Genomic DNA, 24,152 nt, shown 5'->3' with positions numbered 1-24,152 from the left:
GATCACCTTTTCCAAGCCCTTACGATCTTTTTTTCGATTTCTTTTTCGAACCCAACTTTTCGATTTCTTTTTCGAACCCTTCTTTTCGATCAAACCTGTATAGTTTAGTAACTCATCTACACGCTTTTATTTGGAAAGCCATTGAACAACTAAAAAGAACAGTCTGAGTCTTAGGACTCAGATTTCAAAAATGGTAAAAAAATGGTAATTTTAAATATGCGTTGAAAATACTTTATGAACATAAGCCTAAAAATCATGTTTAAATAAGAGCAGCCGTGCCACTGCCAAAATTCCAGGGGATTATATAATAAATAAGTATGGTAGTGCCTGTTCAATTGGAACACAATTATCGATGCTTTATAATGGACATCAATTTATTTAAGATCCATTCTACCATACAACATTTAATGTATGATGGAAAAAACATTGAAATTTCTTAGACAAAAGAAAAACCATCGTCGTCAAGAACCATATTGTCTGATTCGTCCTTACTTTCAAATATGAAATCTTCGCGGAATGTTATTATTCCAGGACGCAATAATCTCTCTAAATTCAATTCGTTCGTTGAGAAGATAAAGTTTATTTTCTCTTTGACATGAGCTAAAGCATTTCGAGCATTTTTCAATAACACTATCAACTCTTTACGCTCTCGTGCAGTGTTTAACAATATCTCGTCAAAGTTTTCCTTCAAATATTCTATTTGATCAATCATTTTACTCAGTAAATCTACATCGTAATTTTCTAGGATGTTGATTCCTGGGATAAATAAGTAGGGTGAAAAACCTTTGATGCACCCTTCTTGAAGTTTGTCTAACAAGTAGAGTACAACTCTTCGAATATTTTCAACATCGGAACTCCAAAAACTTTTATCATCAGATGGTATATTCTCACATGTGTCGAACATTACCGACTTTGCAAGAAATGAGCTAATTTTTTCACTATCCAATGGCACAATATGTTTGTAGAAAATAGATTTGAAAATCATGTAGACTATTCTTTGAGTAGGTGTCTGTAAGGAGACAAGCTTTCTCTCCACATGTCCGAATGAATACCTGAATTCAGTTGTATCCACGTTATCTCGATCGGCGGACGAAGGTTTGGCTATGATGAAACTCTCCTCCTTTACCAAATAGGCTGGTACATTTGAAGGCCAGTTTCGTTTTTGTTTCTCCCATTCCAACAGATATCTCGGCTTCCAGTCAACTCGCATTATGATTGAAACATCAGAGGATAAAGTCCACTTTTGATTTGCATACTCTACATCATATGCTACCTCACAAACAGCTTTTGAAATCTTCCGAAATGGATTACTGATTGTAATTTTTGAGAGTGGAACATTCAAAATAAACGCTATTAACCATTGTATGCCTTTTTTTGATTTTTTAAGTCGCTTGGTGCTAAAATGAAATATACTATCAAGCCAATTTTCTTTGAGGGAGAAGGTTTTGATATAACCATCTTCTGAAAGTTTAACCTCTTTTAAATGGTCCTTGGTTTTGCTTTTATCCGGAACTGTTAAATTCTGGCAATCTCCACTAAGCTTGATTCGCACAAAACCAGGCTTTTCACTGATCTCTTGGACACATGATTTGCTGGGTTTTGAAATTTGAACGAAAATAAATTCTATATCCAACTCGAGAGCTTTTTGTTTGGTAGCCTTGAAAAAACGTGCAGAGAAACCTCCTTCAGATATGCTGCCAGCCATTTTGAGTTCGAATTTCCGTTGCATAACGTCTTTATTCTTTAAACTGTATTCGAATTCTTTGATTCGTTCAGATATCTCTCGATCCATTTTATAGATATCTTTGAAGTCTTTATAAGGACATACTATAAGAAAGTTAAATTAAGGCAATATACAGTGGAGGCCTTCATAACTCGAACATCTTTAACTCGAATGTCTCCTTAACTCGAACAAGTTTTCTGGTTCCCTCAGTTAACAATGCTATATAAACCAATCTCCATAAATCGGAATTTTCCTCAAATCGAAAAAAGTTGTGTGTTCCCCGTGCGTGTTCGAGTTATGGAGACTCCACTGTATTTTCATACTTTAAAAGCCCTTTATCCACACAATGTTGGTTAGTACTTGAAATAAGATCGAATTGGCACGGCAGTATAAGACAAATTTCTAATAACTTCAGTTACATATAATCAGTTTGCGAGCCGAATTTTATTTTCAACCAACCATTTTGATAACCGACTTTGTACTCCTACTTCGTATTTTGTAAACATTTTGAAAAGGAAATTTGATTTGAATACATGAAGCTAACAATATCGAATATTCGCTGTTTTAAAAATGAACTTACCTATGCTTGGGATACCAACGTATTTGGAGAGGGATATCAAAGTCATCCAGAAGAACCAGTGGTTAATTTTGTTTATAACCACAACCTTCATCGTCTTCCATTGTTGACATCCACAGATAGTGTTAACTGTTCTGCCTTTTCCAAAAATTTGCAAAAATCTGCAAAAATCTAACGAATTTTCTATGAATACTGCAAAGCATTGGTTCGACTAAGCAACTTTTTTTTCAAATAAGATTTCCAAATAAAATCAAATATTTGATCAATTTATTGCATAATCGTCAGCTCACCACTACACAGTCGACCTTCTAGGAAACGACAACAAAAAGAATACTTTACAATCCAAGGTCTTCCAGTCGAGTAAAGACAAGAATTTTCATATCATTTTTTAACTTTAACCACAAAGGATTTCGATTGTAATTTTATACCCTGACAATTGATAGGTAGTCAAGTATGTGTTGAAATATATTTATAAAGTTTGAATATGTTCAAATTATACCCCCTTCATCGTCAAAAATTCCATTGATAGACAAGTTTTCCAAGAATTTTAAAAGTTTTTTTGGATTGTTTGTTTAAAAATCGTTTTCTCGTAGTCTACACAATAGTACACAATAGACAGCTCTGGGCTCGAAACGAAGGAAGATATGACGTAGCCTATTTTTCTAACTTTTTTTCGTTCGTTGATCTGTCTGTCTGTCTGTCTGTCTGTCTGTCTTTATGTTTCTTGTTGTTTATATTTGATTAAAGGTTTTGTATTTACTGAAATCTAAAAAAAGTTACTTACAAATAATCACCAATTTCGAATATTCTACAAAAGTACATGACATTATAAAAATTCGTAATATTTCTTTAAAACTTCTACCATAGGTTTTAAAAGAGCCATCGAAAAATGTATTCCGTCTTTCGGTTTTTTGGGATACGCTGCGGTGATCGGGTACACGTCTATGATCGGGATGCCCGCTTTACACATAGCTGACATTGCGTACGCGTTGAATAATAAGGCGCGCTGAAAAGAAAAGTTTTTGGTAAAAATGTAAGGAAAATATAAAAACTCTTGGCCCTTAAATACTCTGTTGTTGCAAATTTTGGATTATATGATCTCTTCTACGCAAAATTCTTCATTTTCTACTTCATCAAATTTTCATTTTTATTCTTAAATTTTCAGACTCAAGGATAATTGGCCTAACAGAGAATGTATAACATGCCACAGTTTTGTGTGCTACATCAAGTAGAAATTCATATTTTGTACGTGGCAAATATTGAAAATTGACTATGGTCAGAGCCCTTAAGTCTTGAATTTTGACTTATATAGCGGCCGTAGTACAGTGGTAGAGCATCCGGCTACGGTTCGCAAGGTTGTGGGTTCAACCCCCAGCCGGGTCATACCAAAGATTCCCAAAATGGTACTTGATGTCTCTCTGCTTGATGCTCAGCAACTAAGAGAAGGATCAAGGGTAAGTGGAGAAATCCAGGGAGAAAGAGTGGCGCCCTCCCCTACCTTCGGGTAGATAGCTATCGAAAGAGGAGCCTTCGGGTCGCCTCCGACTGCGGTCGCAGACTTACTTACTTGACTTATATTTTTGGGGTTCTAACAAATCGGTGTTAAATTAAAACACGTACACTTTTCATACAAACTCTCTCTCTAAGTTTAACTCAAAATTGGATAATGAGAGTACAGTCAATTCTCCTAATTCGAACCTCTATCAGTCGACTCTTTCTATAATTCCAGCTAAGGCTGTGATCCTCTTACAGCTGGAATGTGGTTTAGGTAATACTTGCTACGAGTTAAAAAAGGGACACTTATGGTTCGCACATACCTGACACCCATTTTGACCAAGTACCCCTCCCCCCCGGGAGAGAATCAACTGTATGCGTTAAATCAATTAGGACCGTAGAAAGGGCCATCAAGAGATCCGATTACAGCACCTACTTGATTGGTTTGAAATCTTTTATGAGTTTTATCTTCTCGTTTGTAAATTGAAGTGGTGCTTCTCCAAACTACGTCTGTTTTTGATGCCCGAATAACTTTTATAAAACTGTCTATCAAAGTCTTGTATTGTTCAAATGAGGATGTTCGTACAAAATGCAGACCGAGATTGAGAAGCATTCCACTGTCTGTCTCTTTGAGTTCTTTTCTGGTGATGACAGATTTGAAATAGTTGACAAGCCATGGTATGTCCAAGTCGTGATGTCTGTTCAAATGTATTGTCCAATCTTTGCGGGGGTTTACATGTTTTCGTGGATACACCCAGTTGTATGTTCTATGAACGGAAGATAATGAATTAAAATAAATCACAAAGCTCTTTTTTCAGTTCCACCAGAAAATTTTAATCCATTCACTTTGCCACTTTTATAGTCTCAATGAAAATTGTGTTCTTGTTTTAAAAAAAGTAGTCAATCTAAGAAGCTTATAATTATATTCTTCTGGTATATATGTAGGGTACATTTCCTTGTTAAAATTCCTATCTGACGTTTTGTCAAGGACCATAGACAACATTTTCTCTGTCATCGCCCGTGTATGAGGTTTCAGCTAAAAACTTATTTTGTTTAATGTGTCAAACAGTTTAATGAAATTGGACCTCTCCCCCGCAGCCCAGACAAAGCTGTAGAGGCAAGATATGTACTGACCAAGCAAACCTTTTTTTTCTGTAAACTTTGATCGTAGGAGAGGGGGATTTGGTTATTGTGCCTAGTATTGAAAAAATGCCATAATACTTAGTCCATGATATAATATATAACAGAGATCTGTCAATCCTAATGTTCACGCAATTCAAAAAGTTGACGAATATTGACTGCTTGGATGGATCAGAGGGAAATTTAAAATCTAAAAAATTGTTCTGCAAATTACTTTTTACATGTTGCGAATTGCTGGTTACATAATGTTGTATTCCAAACTTGTTCGAACAGATGAAAAGCATAACAATCTCCATATATCCACAACACCCCCTCTTTTTCTCTCGGTCTGAATTTCAAACGCTCATCTCCAAAAGTATTGATATCTAAATGGACAAGGAATGATGAATTTACGGCAGTTAAGGAAAAACCATGGAGAACATACTCTAGAATAAAGCCGCATAAGTTTTGGTTGCAAAGTTTTGTTTGATGTGAAGGAGAAACCAAAATTAAACAGGTCAATTTATCTACCGCTAAGCATGACTTTTGCAAAATTTCCCAACCTTAGAGGGATTTATAGACTTTTCATGGTTTTCGTTTCCTTTAAAAGTCTCAAAAAAGGGGGAAATCCCGAACCTTAAAGTGAAAATTTTGATTTCTTATCTTGCAACCCACGAAAGACAATCTCTTACCACTGACAAAAGGAAACCATTCCTTTTCTTTCCATCTTCCGAAACCATCATCAAGAAATTTACATTTCATATCCAGCATACAGAGGTTTTGCCAATCTTTTATCTTCTCTAGATTATCTAGGAAAAAAGCAACATATTTTAAATCCATCTTTATGTTCAATATTTTGAGATGAGTATATTTGAAGACAATCAAGATAGATTTAGGATTTCCCTCACTCGAGTTATTCTTTTAAAAGAGTTTATACCTTTTATGCTCTGCTATACCTACCTGTTAACTGTTAAGGCGTTTTTTACTGGTTGATTGCCGGATAGGACCCCAGAATATCGACGAAAGTGTTTTTTGTTGAGGTGACCGAGTGAATATGGACGGAGCATATCATTTATCTGGCACCAGAAAAGTTAAAACTAACCTTAAACTTCTGGCCAGAGTTAGACTCTTACTACCTTGTATTCTATGCTTGTTCCCTGGTTTCACTTCAATGTTAAAAGTGGCCACTTCTTTCCATATCATTTCACTTAGAAGGTAACGCCATTCTTTGGCTTTCACAGTGTTCTTCCATGACCAAACGTCTTGGAAATGTCCGTTGAAATCGCCTGAAATCAAATTTAGTTATTGTAAACTTTTTTGCTCCTCTGTCTGATAATTGTTCCCTGCGTATTATCAGCATTTTTTCGCCACTGATAGCGTGAGATAATACCTCGTATCAGCCCACACGAGGGTATTCTCTGCCGTTAATACACGGGGACGAGGTTGATAGTTGTTAGAGTATTTTACGAAGTTTTTTGAAAATTAGTTCGAATTATTGAAAGATTCGAATAATAAAAGTTTGAATTAGCGAGAGAAATCACTGTATGTTTATTCTTCATCTTCATTTCTTTATAAATTTGAATCACCTCTCTCCAGAGATTTGCCACTGGATACAGTGCTTTGCTTCGAAAGTCTTCTCACTTTGGCGTTTTACATTGACGGAACTAATTCATGGTATGCACCACTGCAATGGCTGTACGAACTTATGCAACTTTTCTTTTTTTGTTCCACCCAAATACACTTTTTCTATTGTTTTTAAGTGACGTATTAGGTGGAAGATTTTAAAAGTTCTCAGACGACTCTCCAGTGGCGCATATCACGAATTAGTAGTAGACTGAACGCTAAAGATAGATTCCCAGAAAATAAAACAGCCACGTGGTTACCTTTTCTAAACCAATCATCTGGAGGGTCGACATAACTACTACAAATAGACCCCTCCATGATTACTTTTATTTCATACACACCAGGGTCCAAAATCAAAAAGGTGCTCTCGTAAAGACCTCCACCGAGATCGTAAACGAACGCTTCTAGCGAAGATGTCCCGTTTACGAAAACCCGAAACGAATCTCCACCAAAAGTTTTCGGCATATTGTTATTATCAAATGTTTTGATTTTGAAAGAACTATATTCGCCCGTTTCTCTGATTTTCCTATCAATAATTTTCGTAAAGCCAGGACATGTTCTTAAATTTTCATCATAAATATGAGTCCCAAATTTCAAACTTTTTGAACATTGTTCTAACATCTTCTTATAATCCAAGCGATAAATTCGCTCACGACACATCTGTACTAAGAAATCGTCATTTTCGTTTTGCTGTTCCTTTAATGACATTAGCGGTGTGTCAAGCTCACCAAAACTCAGATTTTGTTGTTCGTTAAAAGCCATACTTTGTCCATAAATAAAAGCATCTAATATACAATGTACACTTAATAAGATTAATTTCAGTATGAAATTCTTCATTTTTATACATTCTGTCCATTTCAAATGAAATATTCGAAGACTCATGAAAACATTTTCTTTTAAATCAGTTCGTAGAAACCACCTTTCCAAACTACTCTCAATTCGTTAAACCTTGTTTCTGCGAACGACCATTAAATAAATTTATCTCAATCAGCTGTATGCTGAAGATAAAATATTTCTTTCTTGAACCACTCAAGCGTAACGATAATTTATTTGATTGCCTTGATTTTGTCGCCGCTATATTATATAAATAATCCAAAAAAGTTAAGTTTATATATTAATTCCTTCTTCATAGAAAATCGAGCAAGGGGTGTGAAATCAAAATGTTAGCTTTAAATAGGCGTTTTCATAAATTATTTTGAGTGCAAGGTCTCAAGTTTTCAAGTGTTACTTTTTCAAATAAACTTTTTACGGACTCATCCGGGAATCAATTACCATAGCAATATTTTGAAAACGAGGTAAGCGTTGCTTGTGACGCAATTTATGGAAAGGTGTATCTTTGTTTTTAAAATATAAAGAGAATCTACAGCACTGTATACATTTACATAATGATAAAAATTCTAGAGAAAAAACAACAATGTTTAAGCCAGGTTTTAAGGATTGGATTTCATTTTTTAAGATTCAGCAAAATCCACAGAAATTGCAGTGGTTTTGAAGCAGTAAATAAAGAGCACAGGTTCTTTGTTAAAAAAAGCAGATGTAAAAAAATAGAAATCCTAGTGTTCTCAGAGGCAGTTTAAAACAAATTTAATCAGTATAAAAGTTAAATTTAAAAAAAAGTTGTTCTCTTGCTCGTTCAGTATTATTGTCGTTCTTGAGCGGTATAATTCCGTTAATCCCTTCTCTTTTTAGGGCCTACATTGCTAAAGTTGTTTTGAGCCTCCAAACTACAGCATTTTACCCCAAACATTTATCTTTGTCGTCGTTTCTTAAAATATCAATGATCTACTCTTGGACACACCGTCTGATTTGAATCTTGTCCAAACAAAAACCATACGCCACACAGACAGCCAGCAAAGCCAGTGTTGCCAGAAACAGCAATAAGAATGAGTGTACGGACAACTTGCTACTGTAAACCGTCTCAACGCGACACTGTGTCGGATGTTGTAAAACAGGGATATCGAAAATCAATTCCTTATTCTTTATAGTCATGCACTCAAACAACTCTTTAGCGTCACGTGACATTGTAGCCTCGTTTTGAAACGCCATTAGGATAGGCTGCTCAACTTCGTACTCTTTAACAACGTGTAAGGGTTGTTCTTTGGCAATCTGTTTCCCCATAAATCTCTGATAGACTGAATACACATCGCTGTTCATCAACGCTGCATCCGCCTCAGAATTTTCCACCTTTTTAAATAATTTCCTATACGTTCCTGCATGAATAACCGTTGCACCTAGGTAATCTCTTGCATACCTCTCAGCTGTAGTGTTTGGCTGGACTGCAATCCGTTTTTCGAAAATTTCTGGTGGACTATCCACTGACATATAAACATTGCCACACATCACGGCGATTAACAGTAACCCGATCGTAATCCAAACCCACATAATCAGTTTCCCGATAAACGTTTTCGGGTAAACATCACCATAACCAATAGTCGTCATGGTAACAAAACAACACCAAACTGCATCTTGTATACCACTTGCAAAATTTTCACTTATGTCATCGTTTTGTTGGTGTTCAGAAAACCAGATTAAGGAACCAAAAATCAATGCGAAAATTACTGAAAGAAATATCGGTTCAGCACAATTTGAGATGCCGTGTAATATTTTGGTGACAGCTAGAATAGATTTTCGTGGCATTAAAAGAGCCAACTTTTCACTTGTGGTGTACCTGAATGTCGTTAAATTTTTCAACTGCAAATCAATCCATTCATCTGATTTATCCATGAAAAGAACTCCCCATATTTGCAGCAATGGTCGATCACAATCGATTCGGTACTGTGGTACTGGCTGTTGTAGTTTGCTCAGTCGATCAGGAGCAAAGACAACATCGTGAAATCTTTGATGTCCGATACCCACTTTGATGTATTCGATAAATTTTCTTGTTCTTAAATCCTGAGAATTTGTACTGATGTTTTGATGTAGACTTGAAGTATGCTTCCCTCTACTACTACAATTGTTTGCCGTATTGTAACTCGGTCGCCGGCAATGTAGAGCTGCCAATTTGAAACTATCTGCTATGGTACCTTTTATAATCACTTTTCCGCGTTTGACGTTGAGCGAGAAGAATGGATCTACGTTCCAATAGAAAAATTGGATGATTGGAGCTTGATCGGCTGCCGTAGGTTTGTTTTGTTTGAGCAATAGAAGTGGTGTAAAGTACAGGGCTGCTACAAACTTCATTCTTTAACTTCTGGTTCTGCTTCTTTCTGAAAATCAAACAAACCTCTGTCGCTCCAATGTAACATGAAAAAAACGATCAAGAACTTCATAATCTACTCGAATAACATTTTACTGAAACTTTTCCATCATCAAGCTTTTGTTTTAGCCCATCCCTATTTCACAGTTAAATTAAAAGAAAAACCATCAGGTGACCTTTCAGTTCGAATTACCTTAAGTTTAATCGATTATTTCGGCTTAAAAACTCGTAAATAAAAAGGCTGTTCAAATAGAAATAGAAATATATTTTAAAGCAAACAATGTAGGTTTTTCCGCTCATAGATTTCATTTCTGAAAGTCAATTTTACAGTAATTTACCGTAAGGTTCAAGCCGGGTTCGTAAATTATTGATTGATTTACTTCTTATTTTCTTTATTAATGTTATCACAACATGCAAGGGGGATAAATAACGGTTTCTTAACAAGTTTTTAATTCATTTTATTGTCTCCCATGGGACTATGTATTTTATTATCACAGCAAATTGGATTCTAAAAAATTAAAGATTCGTTGAAAATTTTGTTCCACAAATTTGAATTTGACTAAATTGGCTTGATAAATTGTAGAGGAGAAATTTATATGAAACTGAAAATTTCTAAATCCGATTTGTTTGAAGAAGATGAGATAAGAGATCGATATCTTTTTCATGTTTTGATCGAAATCACTTGGTTTATTTCATCCTTCAGAGAGAGAGAGAGAGAGAGAGAGAGAGAGAGAGAGAGAGAGAGAAAAGTCCATCTCATGATGATGAATTTATCGAATTTTTCGATCTCATTATGAGGCTATTTTATTCTCTCAATAGCTAAATTGGTCAACTTTCCAATCTCATTTTCTTTGAATCTTCATCTTCTGTCTCCATTTCCCTTTTAATACAAAGCTTTTCATATTCAAAACAATCTCAAAGTTAAACGTTCTCCCAGATGAAGTATGTATGTGTCCTCAAATCTGTTACTTTCTACCCGTACAAGGAGTAGTTAGTTGGTTTTTGTTTGCAGGAAGGTTTTAGCTGGTCAGAATTCATTTGATTGGCATAAACCCTTTCGGTTAAGGAATACACCTTTTCGACCGTAGCCGCCAATTGCTGCGAGGGCATTTATCTGTTTTACCACCCTAAAACCGTTCCAGTCTTTTTTTCCGCACCTGAAGACAATAGAAAGAAGTGTAAAAAAAGGATAAGATCGAGTTTAGGGTGGTAGATTAAATGATAAAGTGCACGCGCCTGACCGCGCGACTATGGGTGAAAAGTTCCTTGTATGTATTAATGAAGCATTTTCATAATACATCTATCAACCTTTTACACACAGGAGATTGGGTCTGAGTTTATCAAGATTCAAATGTTTGTATCTGTCAGTAATGCTAGACATTTGAGGCGATTCAATGCTGGTTAACTTGAATGAAAGTGAAATCGAATTAAAATAGATTAGAACTGAGAGTCGAGTCGAGTAAATAACACTAAATGTAAAACTCGTAAGTTATAACAATTACTTTCCATTTTTTCACGTTCAAACTTTAAATGATGATAATGATATAAAATTCAATTCAATTTCTTGTTTCAGAATTCAAAATATAAAATTTATTGCAAAAATGAAGCGGATTGTATGTTTTTTACTCAGTTGTTCTATTTCAATGGTGTATGCTAACGTGACAAGAACAGTAACCTCGATGCAAACTCCTCCCAATATTCTTAAAGAACCAGTCTACAGTATCATGTACTGGAACATACCACCGCTTATCTACCAAGACAAAAATACTGGACAAGCAGTTGGTATTATTCCGGAGATTTTTACAGAATTGCAATCACAATGTCTTGGTGAAAACGCAACTACCGGACAACAGTTTGCCCGGTATACGAGAATGCCGGACGAGGAAGCTGTTGTAGAACATATGGTCAATGAGACTTCAACTGCAGGGAAATTTTGGGGGCCCATTTTGACCAGAGCAACTGTCAAAGACGAAATTTCTGAAACTCTGTCCGAAAAAGGTCTAGTACCAAATCAGATTTTACAAATGGATGAATTAGCGATTATTGTGAATGAGAATCGTTTGTATTTGAGCAGTAAGGTGTCGAGTGCTCTTGTAGAGATGAGTTCTATGTATGCTTTCTTCGTCTCTACCTGTTTCATGGCTGGTCTTTTGTTTTGGCTTTTGGAAAAATCAAGAGATGAAGAACTCTCCTTTTGTCAGGGAATCATCCAAAGTATTTGGTGGGCTTTCGTTACTATGACAACAGTTGGTTATGGTGACGTCATCCCAAAGTCACGTGTCGGACGCTTGTTTGCTGTGGTGTGGATGTATTACGCGTTGATGGTGTTTTCTATTCTCATGGGAATGATCACAAGTCACGTGTTCGATGATACGCTATTTACTATCTACCAAAAGGATGTTGCTGTGTTGCAAGATTCGTATGAAGCGCAGTTTGGGAATAAGACTTTTTCAACGCGGAATCATCTTTTTAAGACATATGACGATTTGCTGACGTCAGTACAGTATGATGATGAAATTTTCGCTGGATTAATGCCCATTGATATTGCAGCATACGCGCATACCGATTTACATCGTCGAAAATTGCGGGCGGTCGCTAAATACACCCTACCCATCAACGTGTTTCTGATTGGTGAACGAGATTCACCTGTCAATCAAAGTGAATCAGAAATCGATCAAATCCGAGCCAAATGTGATAACTATGCACTCAATTATATTTATAAGTTGGAAATCCATGCTAGGTATGCGTCTAATATTTATCTAGAGGTTCTGATCGTGCATAAGTTTGGGGAAATGTTCACACTGGAGCATTTGTACATGGTTTTGGTCATGATAGGTTTCATGTTGATCGGAGGGATATATAGTTATGTTCGACATCGAAGACAAGAAAGAGGAAGTGGAGAGGAGAATGAAGTGTGCATGGCTGTTGTTGACTTCAATGAGAACAGGATGTAATGCGATGGAGATTTTATGATGTGTGACAGGTGGCCCCTTGTTCGTTCCACTTAAAAGTAACCCTTCTTACATATTTTAACATATCACGACGTTAAGATGTTCGCTAAATAGATTCAGTAAGACATTTGAAACAACCTCCATGTCTGGTCCTATTTTCTGAAAATGTATATCGCCAGAAAACAACTCCTCCATGCTTGATCTCACTTAATTGATATCAATGACACAATTTGAACATTTTCGTTACTACAAATTGTGAATTCCACCTCCATATTTTAATAGAAATATGTTGAATTAACGTTATGCTGTGTCATTCTGATATTGCGTATTTAATGCCTGCATACACTTAATGACCTGGTAAAATGCTTTTAAGGCAACTAAGGCAAAGCCTTGATTCCGAATTTTAATTCATATAATGAAAATTTGAATTTCCTAAAGTGTTGTTAATGTGCTCATAAGTTTATTGTGCTTAAAGTTTTGAATGTGCAGAGGCTATAGCTAAGATATAGTCGACGGTTAGAGATGAATCTTCCATTTCAAACTCTCTAGGTCCGAATGTCCTGACATGGGAAATGAAGCTACTTAATTCAAATCCAGATCAAATGATCCGTGTGGTTTTATACAAGATTTCTCAGTGCGGGGCAAATCTAGAGCCTTCACTTTTTCTTGCTTGAGAAAGGTTAAAGTTTCAATTCTAGCCCCTTCGGGGCTTCAAACTCAATGAAATCTTCAACCCTTTCTGGGGTAAAGAAGCAAAAATGAGATTTGCGCTTTTTACCTTTTTCGCACCTTTTTGTATTCTGGCGGTAAATGTTACCATTAATCCAGCGATTGTATGAAAATCGCACGGCCGCTTAACTAATTCAGAAAATAACTAATACCCTATATAGGAGAATCCTCCCTAGCCTTCGATCATATTTTATTTGGTACAGGCTCAAAATTATTTTTGTCATTTCTAAAATCAGTTTGTCCTTAAACTGTTCTTGAGTTTTGGACGCGAAGAGGCTTGTGTTGTCCGAACTCGGCCTTGAAGCTAGGAAGGGAAACGATTTTGTCATCTCTAATTTCAAAGAGGCGATAGGTTTTAATTTGAATGCGGAAATTCATACACCCCTGTATCAGTGACCGGTCAGATCCGTGTCTTCCCAATCACTGGATTAGCCTATGCTCTTCTTCCCGATATATGCCCACTTTTTCTTTTAGAACTGAGAATGTAAGCAGATACTGGAAAACGCCATTCTTTAGCTTGAAATTAAATAGAAAATCAAACCACACTCTCAGATGCTTAAAAGTGAAAGCTTTGTCCCTGCCCCGGTGAAAATCGAGGAAGTTGTCACCCGGTGAAATTTTACTGTTTTCAAAACCAACCCGGTGGATTTTGAAACGCCACCGGGTCACTGAGACAGGGATGTATTCGATAGTTTTGTTGACAAACTTCTAGCCTAGAAATCTAAGCTACTTTGACTCAGTCACTAGGATAAATCTGATGGTAAGTTGTGACTGAATAACTAACATTATTCCAAGGCAAACTTAAAATCCATAAATATAAAAGATCTTTAAAGCGCCGAAAACGCTTTACTGCCACAGGCCGTGTGTCCTAGCCTTGTGAATACGGGTTAAAATAAGCTAACAAACTTCTACATATATAATTAATAAAGTGACTAAAATTTTGGTTGGACTAGCAGTACACGCTTTTTTAAAAGAATGGTTTTTTTCGAATTTCATCATGTATATTCTTAACTTTTTTGGAGAAAATCATTCTGAGATATTCTTACGGTATTCTGAGGTTATGATCGAAATCCAACCTAAATTTAACATGTAATACACATGTGAAGCATAAAATGGAATTTATATGAAAGTATTAAGCCCCACAGAGATATAATTAGAAATTTACAGCTGATAGTGATCCAAAAATGGCATTCTTAAGTGTTTTTGCCAAATCCCATGATGGTTTTATTCTTAACATATTCTTAATTTTTTGGCCATCTTGAATATTCTTATAAAAAGAAAAGCGTGTACTGTACAAAAAAACTAAAAAATCGTTTTGTTTTTAATGTCGAGATGTCACTTTTGTATGATAAGTAGTTTTGATGACGTCACGACAGTTCAGAAAACGTCATTTGACAATTTAATGATTTTTTGTTGATGTCAGGAAATTTGAAACAAACAAATCTGTTGTAATCAGCTTTTGTGATTTTTTTTCGTCATAATGATATGGAATAGAAGTTTTTTTACAGGACAGCAGTTGTTGGTGTCCATCAACAAACTTCGAAAATAACCATAAACTCATTCAGTAAATATATAATTTCTAATTTCCAGGTAAGGGGGTAGAAACAGTTAAAGATTTTGCGAAAAAAGTCTAGAGACTTGAAAGATCGTCCCTTTTGTTTTACTTCTTCCTTTTGTTATATTCTTGGCCAAATTTCTATTTCTTCATCTGTTATCCAATGTCTATAACTTTGTTTGAACAAATTGGCCTACAGTACACGTTTTTTTATAAGAACATCCAAATTTTTTGAAGCCTTCAGATGTTCTTATCTTTTTGAGTTTTAAGTCTAAAATTGTTCTCAACATGTTGTTATTTTCACCATTTTGTGAGTATTTTTGTCCATTTTTTTAAGAAATCGGGTGTTTTAGAGTCATCAAAGCCTTAAAATGTTCTTAACTTGTTCTTGATATTCTGGCCATCGAAGCTTTATGATTTTATATATTTTGTTCCTAAAAAAAACATGTAGAGTGTGATTTTCAAAATCAAATTCAGCTAGTATGAACAGAGTCACATTGTTGAACGAACAGTATGTATGCTTACTTTGTACGTCTTTCAAGTAAGTAACAAGCAACAAATTATAAAACCTAATTCGCAATTGACTGATAAAATCATTATAAAAGATGATCTAAAAATAAATGACAGGGCTAAAAATAGGATAGTTTCGTAATCATCGACTTTAAAGTCAAAACTAAGTTAATTTCAAGATTAAAAAGTTTTAAAAGGGGAGTCAGAATATTTAAGCTACCATTTTTAATCTATAGGTCTTCATGTTCTAATCATCGGCTGAAGGGTATCAATTTTTGCCAAAAGAAAAGTTCCACCGGGATTTATCGGTCTGCAGAGACAGGGGTGTTATTGTGTCTTTGTTCAAAGCAATATAATGTCATTGCTAAACCTAGTAGAAGGATGTTGCACTTTGTAAAATGACTTGACATATTTTGCAATAAAGTGCTGTTAAATAAGTTCTATACAAGAGAGTGGTGCAAACCCTGACATATTACATCATTACGTTATTCTTAGCACCCTTACTAACTAAACAAGAGAAATGGCGAAATCATTTCATTTCTTTTCACCACAGATTTTTTTCCTCGAAACTGAAAGAAAGAAACGACAAGAAAAAAACAATCGATTCAGGGAATCTCCTTCTTATTCTCCATTTAAGGAAGTTGTCGGTATTCATAAAGGAATCCTCATTAAAGTATGATAATTGATCACTTTTCTCTTTGTTGTGAGTTTCCCCCATCAACAAGCAATGTTCTCTTTGCCCACCTATTTTTTTAGGATATCTAAAACATGCCCCCTCATCGAAAACAAAGTTAATTTCGAAGAAAAAATAAGTTTACTTGCTGTTTTTTCCTGTTAGGTAGGAAAAATCCCAAACTGATTTTCTCTGAATTTCCCCTTGGTAATTTTTTAGGGAAGAAAAAAAGTTCATCACCCTTGCTGTGAAACAAACAAGGGGAAATTTTAGGTGAATTCTCTTTTTCGAGGTTTTTCTCAGGTTCTGGTATCATTTTTAAAAGCCGCAAAAAGAAATTTAGTCAGGGAAATCTTTCAAAAGAGAGAAAAAAGTCCAGAAAAATAACAACAAGTTTCTTGGTTGAGTGCGTTCCCTACTCGTTTATCTTCGTCATTAAAATGAAAAGTAGCTTCTCAAAAATTTCTTTCTGTGTCTGTACTGTCAAATTCTTACGAAAGGTTTTTTTAACTAGTGATTTATTTCCTTGCCAAGGCGCTTTCACTCTAAAGCCTTCAGAGATTATATACATGTTTGTTTTCAATGGATTAAGAATAGCCTACATCCTACTTTAAAAAAGCTCAGGCTAAAAGTAGAAGTTAGATGTGAGGTCACGATAACTTCTCAGAGCTCTAAATAACGAATAATCTACCCACATGTTTTCTCCAAGTGAAAATACTAAACAATAATATTTATCTGGCAGATTTTTGGCAACTAATTGGTCACTTTTGATAACTCCCCTGTCTCATTGATCTTGATCAGAAGTTCAGAAATCAAATTTAACTGTGTACCCCTTTATTCCTTTCTAGCAACATAAAAAGATAATATGGCTTTCTTATTATATTGTCCTTGTCAAGCAAGCGAGTGCCTTTTTGTCTTTATTATTGTGGTATTACTTAATTAGTTCCGCATCTCTTAAATCGATTGATCAAAATTTCCTTCTTCTTGATTGACTGAAACATGTTTTTTATTGAGTTCCGTCGTGAATAACGCCCCGCGGGGTTAAAATTTTCTTCCATACGCTTGCGAAGACAAGGCTTGTGTCGAAAATCCCCAACATCATCAACATCATCCCCAATTCTTTTTTTTGTTATATTTTTTCTGAGAAATTCTGATAAATGATATGAGAACCCGGTGCAATTCATCGTCTATTACACGTTTTTTTTTTTATTAGAACACCTAAAATTTGGCTGAGCCTGGATGTGCTTATTTTTTTAGCAATTTTCAGCCTAAAATGTTCTTAAATGCGTTCTTAATTTTTCAGACTACTCTAAATCGACAATATCATGCAAAATAAAGAGCACTTAAAATTTGGACAATATTTGACTCTCGATTTTAGAAAATCCATCCCTAAGTTCGGTTAAAACTGCTTGAAAAGAGGAAAAAATTGTAGTTTCTTGTCATTATTTTCCAAACTGAGGCTTTGCATGTTCTTGCGATGTTCTTAATTTTTCGACGAATTTAAGCCTGAATGTTCTTATAAACTGGGTTCTAATAAAAAAAAAACGTGTAAAACCCTAAAACTTTGGAATTCGACACCACTTTTCACTGCACCCCTGTATGGTGTAATCTCCATACAGTTAAATCAAACTGCTGAGAAAAGGGTTAAGTATCCACTTTATTCTGGGTTTATGGGGTCACTTTACTCTACTTGGTTGAATCGCCTTTTGAAAGGTCTCGCTATTTTACACAAAAGTCGCTGTATAATAACAGCATTTTTGGTCAGTATTTGGATTGAGTACGCTGAGTATGTTGAACTTTTCGAATCTGCGTTAATTGCTTTTCCATTTTACAGTTCAACCATAAGCACTGACTACCTATTCAAGTTTAAAGCCGGAAAAGTTCGAAAAAAGGAGGCCCAAATTTCTATGACAGTTGAATATTCTGTCTTATATTTTAGTCGGTCAGCTAGACAGATTTTTCGGCTCCGGAGAGGGAGTAAGCCTATGGTGGTTTTTTGGCATCCTTAGATATCCTAGTTATGGAAAAAGTTGGTCGGCCTGTTCAAATCGGTAGCTTTTTATGAATTTCAGGGTCAAATATAACATTGGTTGATCAAAAATATTTGAAAATTTTTCGCAATTTTTGGGGGTCGGGCAAACTTGTGAATGGCATAACTCTTGATCAAATAGTGCTAATTACTTCAAATTTGAAGGAAATCTTCATTTTATAATGTGGAATTGGAGTGTAAAAAAGAGAATTTAAAAAGAAGCCTTTGGGACCCTTGACTGGCCCCAGAAGGCCGACTCTGGTCAAAAAATGAAATTTTCGAGTGTTGATCAATTCGTTGGGGGTACACCCACATCAGAACACTGAATGATATTGAAAACACGTTGAAATAGTATACAATAAGGTACTAAAGTATAATAAAGTGAAAAAAATGACAATCTTGTCCCTAAATTGAATTGTTTGCTTTTTGCCCCTTTTTGTGCTATTGGCTAATCACTACGGCCCGTTGTGTCGATGATGTTTCAAATTTTAAAACTTAAGATTGCATGTTACTACATGTTAGGATAAGTGACCCAATTAGTATGATCTTTTCAATTAACGATTCCATAGTATTATAATTGGTATAAAGAGCAAGAAAATTGAAGATGATTAGCTAAAGGTTAATGAGCTGTAGCACAGACAATACTGCATACTTCGTGTAGGTAATACTCTACTAGCCTCTGCCAGTCTCAAAGATATTGGAAACATAATTTTCAGCCTACATGAGATAAAGCGCAGTTTGTTTTGACAGCTTTTTACTTCTTTTACGCAAGTTGACAGGGAAATTATTGAAGACTAAAATAATACACCGTAGCTTTTTGGCTGAGGAATAATGAAAAAAGTCTAGCATTTCACCGTGAATTATGGAAAGATAGGAAATTGTCTCCATGAATTCGCGGAAAAAGGCCGCCGTGATTTTTCCTGTGAACATTATTGTCTTTTTATGCTTCGATGTAATTTGGGATTCTGCAAAGGTCCTGTTCGATAGGACATGCCATTCATTACAATTTGAATTAATCCGTAGTACTACCTTCCAGGTTGAACTAACTCCGAATTTCCAAGAGCATACACGTTTTTTTTATATAAGGAACACGTTTATAAGGAACTCGAGGCTCACTGCTCAAAATGGTCCAAAAAATAAGGAATTGTTTAGGAACTGCTCAGGCTGAGAAAAAGAAAACAAGTTTTAAGGAACAGTAAGAGATGGTTATCCAAACTTGGCAGCTATGTAAATAAGGAACTCGACAAGGAACTTTGAGGCTGAAATTCTCTGTAAAAATAAGGAACTCCAGGCTCAGAGCAAAGTTAAGGTTCCTTATAAAAAAAAACGTGTATAGTTATCAGTGACTTCCTAATACTGAAGCAAAACTTGTGTTTTCAACGATAATCCTTGGAGAATTCTCGTTATCTTTTGTAGAAGTAATTTTGAGATTGATTTTTCTCTAAAAAATATCCCAATATGGATTATTAGATGACGTAAGCATGCTTGCTTGTTTTCAAAAACAAAATTGAAAATTGTGCCAAACATCAAATATGGACTGAAAGGAATGTGTTTTAATTTTCCCGTTATAAATTCATCGCACCTGCTTATTTTGGGATGCTATGTTGGGACAAATATCACCGTTTAAAGATCAGCAAGTAGTGTTAGATCTAAATTTTCAAGGGCCGAACAATGTTAATCTGAAAACCGTTATTCTTTGCAAGCAAGGTCTAGAGCAAGATATTTTGGTGTCCTTTGATATCACAAATACTAAAAAACAAGTGTTTATTGCACTGAACTTTATAATTCTCCCCATTTCATCTTGCGTCAACATGTTTTCGTTTCTTTTTCTCGCTCAAAAACATGTTTTTGTTCCTTTCAGTGCAACAATATACTATAATGGTATGATCTCCACATTTCAACACTCTATAACTTAATCTCGTCTTATGTAACAATCTGACCCGTTTGACGTGCATTGTAGTAAATATTTCGGTGGGGAAAGGGGAAATGTTAGAGGCTATTTATTTGACAAGTTTGATCGCCTTTTGGATGGAAAGGGGCAGGCCTACTTTCTTCTGCCAGCTTCGTTGGCTCACTCTATATTTTGAACGCTACGTCATGTGGGCCATATTTCACCATGATCGCTAGCTAAGACATGCCTTGTTGTTTAAAATGTTATGTACTCTGTTTCTTTCCTCCGCTGGTTATTTTCCGTCGAGTTTGACTTAAGATTTATGTGGTAATTTGATGAATGTATTTGAGATTCTGGTGATAAATTCATTTGATTTCGATTAAGAAAATCTATACTTTCGGAAAGTTGTTCATTTTTCCTTTTCTGTGATATGTAATATTGCCAGCCTAAAACCTGCGAATAAGAATTTTGCGGAACCTTAACGTGTTAAATTCCATTAAACTTAAATCATTGTATAACCTTTTAGATTTAGATCCATAGTTTGCTTTTTGATTGATATTGTTGACATCTCCCTTAAAAATAGAACAGAATGACAATAGTACAGTTTAAGTGCTCTCATCAACATTCTAAATATACTGCATATATTTTGGCTTTACTTTCACTCTCTCAAGACTCTCAAGCCCTGTCACATTGAAACTTTATCGTACCAAATTATAGCATTTTGCGAGAATATCGTATTCTGGCTTTTTTTAATACACTTGTTTCGAATTATCTCTATTTATGGTTCTGTGTAATTTGCACGAAAAGATTTCATTATGATTGGATGATATGCTAATTTGCACAGTTTTTAGCCAATTAGAGTTTTTTTTTTCGAAAACTAATTCGAAAACCATGTAAAGTACTACAAACCTTTCATTCTATTTATGCAAAAAAATTATCTACGATCTTGTCATATCACTCATGAAAATATTTGTCAATACTGAGGTTAAGCATACCAGGATAATCACGACGACAGACGAAAAATGTAATAGGCTAGTGAAAATACGAAATTTGATTTGTTGACCCTCACTAGCCTGTTAAATTTTCGTTCGTCTTCGTGATTTTACCGATTTACTTAATTTCACTGATGAGGCCAAGAGTCGAGATATGATCACCCAGTAAAGTACCCACTATGTTCAAAATCGAGCGTCAGTTGATTTTAATGGACGGCAAGATCTGTCTGATCTGATCGTCTGCTTTCAATCCATTTTTTTTTCACGGGACTCAAATTGTTGTCTTTTCTTGAATTTTATTTTTCATCATTTGAAACCCTTTACAGATTCATACCATCTGCTGAGTAAATACTGGAAGATTTTGGAAATCATTCTACTGTAAACCTTATCAGAAACCTTTTTTATATCATCGCCATGTTGGACATGATAGACATTCAAATGAAAAATACAACAAACACTTCGACGCTTGAACTTGATTTCAATCAAACATAATGTAACAATCCCCCTTAGATATCCGGTATTGATTGCAGGGCGTCTGTAAACTGTTTATCTGTCATCTATTTTATCATAGCGGTATGCTAGCATGAAAGGATTGATATGGGCTTTATGGGAAATGAAAAGGGTGATTCCTTTATTTCCTTTCCGAAGTAGACACTTAGTAGACAACGGCGAAAGAAAAAAATTAATTCGAAATACTTGAAGTTGAGAATATTACAATTGGCAATTAATAAAAATCACAGATTGCAGAATATCCTACCTTCAAATGCTTCAACGAAAGAAAACCTTCTCTTCTTATAAAGCTATAGTAACTTCAACATCAAGTCTTGCTTTAGTTTCATCAAGAAGTGATTCAACACTTTTTGAATTCCCAAAATAGTTGATACTGCCTTTTGATAACTCTCGAATTTAAAGAATTTTCTAAGAATGCTTATTTCACCACCAGGAGAACTGCTAGGAGACAATCTCGGCAAGTTCAAGAGAATCTCGGTAGTGACAATATCTACTGAACGAGGAAGGATGAGACGGTGTATATGTTGTAGGCTTGCTTTATCTAAAGACCTGATTCAGTTCCTCTAACAAGGAAGTAATGTAAAATTAACAATTCAACTTAAATGAGATCAATTATGTGAGTCATTTCTGAATGTAGTTCCAATTATGATTGATCTAAAACCTTTTTATTCCTTGGTTTTATAGTCACAGACCCTTCGCTGATTAGTTTATGCTTTGAGTAATTGAGACGTAGGATTAATTGACTGACCTTTTCTATACTGGTATTAAAGAGACTCGTGGATGTAATAATGATATGGAGTTGCTCAATTTTTGATCAGAGCCTTCCTTGACTCTGGTGGTTCGATGTAGTTTTCCAATTATCTTTATTCTAATTGGTCCGATTGTGGATTGCAAGTAAAACAAAATCCACTCAACGCCTATGGATTTATAGACATATGACACGTTCTAGCCGGGATGTAATATACTAGTAACACAGATTACCCGTTATATCCTATGTTCATTCTTGACAATTAGCCTCCGTCTCAGAACGCGGTCAGAAAATTTTGCGGATAATTTCACAGCGAAAATGCATCCAGTGAAATGTGAGTAATGTATCATGATTCAAGTCGACTGACATAATTATACATATAATACATGTTACAAGTTCTGCGTAGGGATTCTCAAGCTCGGCTATAATAAAACTATTACATGTTAGTAGCAGACCCGACTGACCAATGTTATGTAGCAGGTTGAAACATGAGTTTCTGCTGGAAAGATGCAGTTTGTTTTCAAGTTAAATCTTCAAAATAAAACAAACTGTATGGGTTTCTTTACTTCCAAACAACCTACCAATAGTTTTGGAACACTCCATAATAAAGGAAGATGGCTCTTCTTGTGGATTGGCTTTCTGATACCCCATATAAACACGATGTGACATGAAAGTGAAGAGACATGATTTGTTGGTTTTTGTTTGATTTGTTGACTCATATATCTCATGGCAAATGGGATAGCAAATGACTTTTCATGTATTGCTTGGCTCTACATATGATACCTCTAACTTTGAACACCTCCATAATGTTGAAAAAAGCATTTTACGAGATAAGTTTCAATTATAATTTTCATCATTATTCATGGAAATTTTTAATCGACAGATTTGGCTTGGCGTCAGTTTTGTTTGGTTGATGTTTGGTATAATGATCATTAAAAGCAATGAAATGCCACACAGTCACTCTACACATGATGCCTCCAGCCATGATTGGTATCAGAATGTTGGAAAAAAACATTTTACGAGAAATTGTTGATAGAAATTATATTGACTTATTTTTACAATTTTGGCGGTGTGGGTTTAGTTGGTTGATAATGTTTACACTGTGGGATGGTTTCCAAAAAACTGTTATATTGATTGTTGTTTGTTGGAATTGATTACCAAAAAAAAGAGAACCTTTTTTTGATAAATACTTTATTTTTTTCATGAATCGAAAAAACCGTGTGGATGGTTGACATCTTTCTCTAGTCTTGTAAACCAATGCAGTGTCTGTTTTCAAATTTTGAAAGCTCTTTACCTACTGAATTGAAGCTCTGACTAGCTCTGTTTTTAAAACTTTGAGCCATGATTTTTTCTTTGCTGCTATTAAAGATAGATTTTTAAATTGTCGTAGTGTAAATTTATGGTAAAATTTTAGTTTTTGAGTTTAGTTCATCTACAGTAGTATTTTTTCAGTAATCCTTTCTTGTAAATATAGTAACATTTAACCAGACTCATTGCCCTCATTATTTTCAAATTTGTATTTTTTTAGGACTGATAAGTACATATTTTTAAATACCAAAACAAAGCAAACAACATGCCAGTTCTTTCTGGACAAATATATATGTATACTTTATTGTGTGCTTTGATTTCTATTTTAATCAACCCTCTCAACTGCTGATCTTTCAACTATCATTTAGGAGTATAGAATGGGCTTCCATAGTACCATTTTCTCTAAGTATTTTGTGCAAATTTTCAACAAAGTAGACTTCTTGACTGTCCTTGTCCCTTATGTTAAAGTTGTTCTGATGGAGGACATTGCTATTTTTGGTAGCTTTCACATATCAATAAGGAGC

General features: G+C 35.0%; 3 protein-coding genes across 3 annotated transcripts; 1 reads left to right on the top strand and 2 right to left on the bottom strand.

Annotated features, from left to right (window-relative positions):
• Positions 1-45: 45 nt before the first annotated feature.
• LOC136809849 (uncharacterized) lies at positions 46-2,635 on the bottom strand. Its single transcript, XM_067066404.1, has 2 exons — positions 2,304-2,635; positions 46-1,827 (listed from the first exon to the last, which is right to left on the bottom strand). The coding sequence occupies exons 1-2, from the start codon at positions 2,392-2,394 to the stop codon at positions 437-439; spliced, it is 1,482 nt and encodes a 493-aa protein (XP_066922505.1). The 5' UTR covers positions 2,395-2,635; the 3' UTR covers positions 46-436.
• A 54-nt stretch (positions 2,636-2,689) lies between these two features.
• LOC136809848 (uncharacterized) lies at positions 2,690-7,748 on the bottom strand. The gene is made up of 6 exons (XM_067066403.1): positions 6,797-7,748; positions 6,050-6,199; positions 5,606-5,722; positions 5,149-5,299; positions 4,231-4,561; positions 2,690-3,306 (listed from the first exon to the last, which is right to left on the bottom strand). Exons 1-6 carry the CDS (start codon positions 7,416-7,418, stop codon positions 3,127-3,129), a joined length of 1,551 nt encoding a protein of 516 aa, XP_066922504.1. The 5' UTR covers positions 7,419-7,748; the 3' UTR covers positions 2,690-3,126.
• A 3,561-nt stretch (positions 7,749-11,309) lies between these two features.
• LOC136809846 (uncharacterized) lies at positions 11,310-12,951 on the top strand. Its single transcript, XM_067066402.1, has one exon. The coding sequence runs from the start codon at positions 11,334-11,336 to the stop codon at positions 12,684-12,686; it is 1,353 nt and encodes a 450-aa protein (XP_066922503.1). The 5' UTR covers positions 11,310-11,333; the 3' UTR covers positions 12,687-12,951.
• Positions 12,952-24,152: the final 11,201 nt, after the last annotated feature.

This window comes from Clytia hemisphaerica, unplaced genomic scaffold (assembly GCF_902728285.1).
Source record: "Clytia hemisphaerica strain Z4C2 unplaced genomic scaffold, Clytia hemisphaerica genome assembly, whole genome shotgun sequence".
Lineage (NCBI taxonomy): Eukaryota > Metazoa > Cnidaria > Hydrozoa > Leptothecata > Clytiidae > Clytia > Clytia hemisphaerica.
Note: the sequence above shows the minus strand (reverse complement) of the source record. Positions and strands in the feature narration are given on the sequence as shown.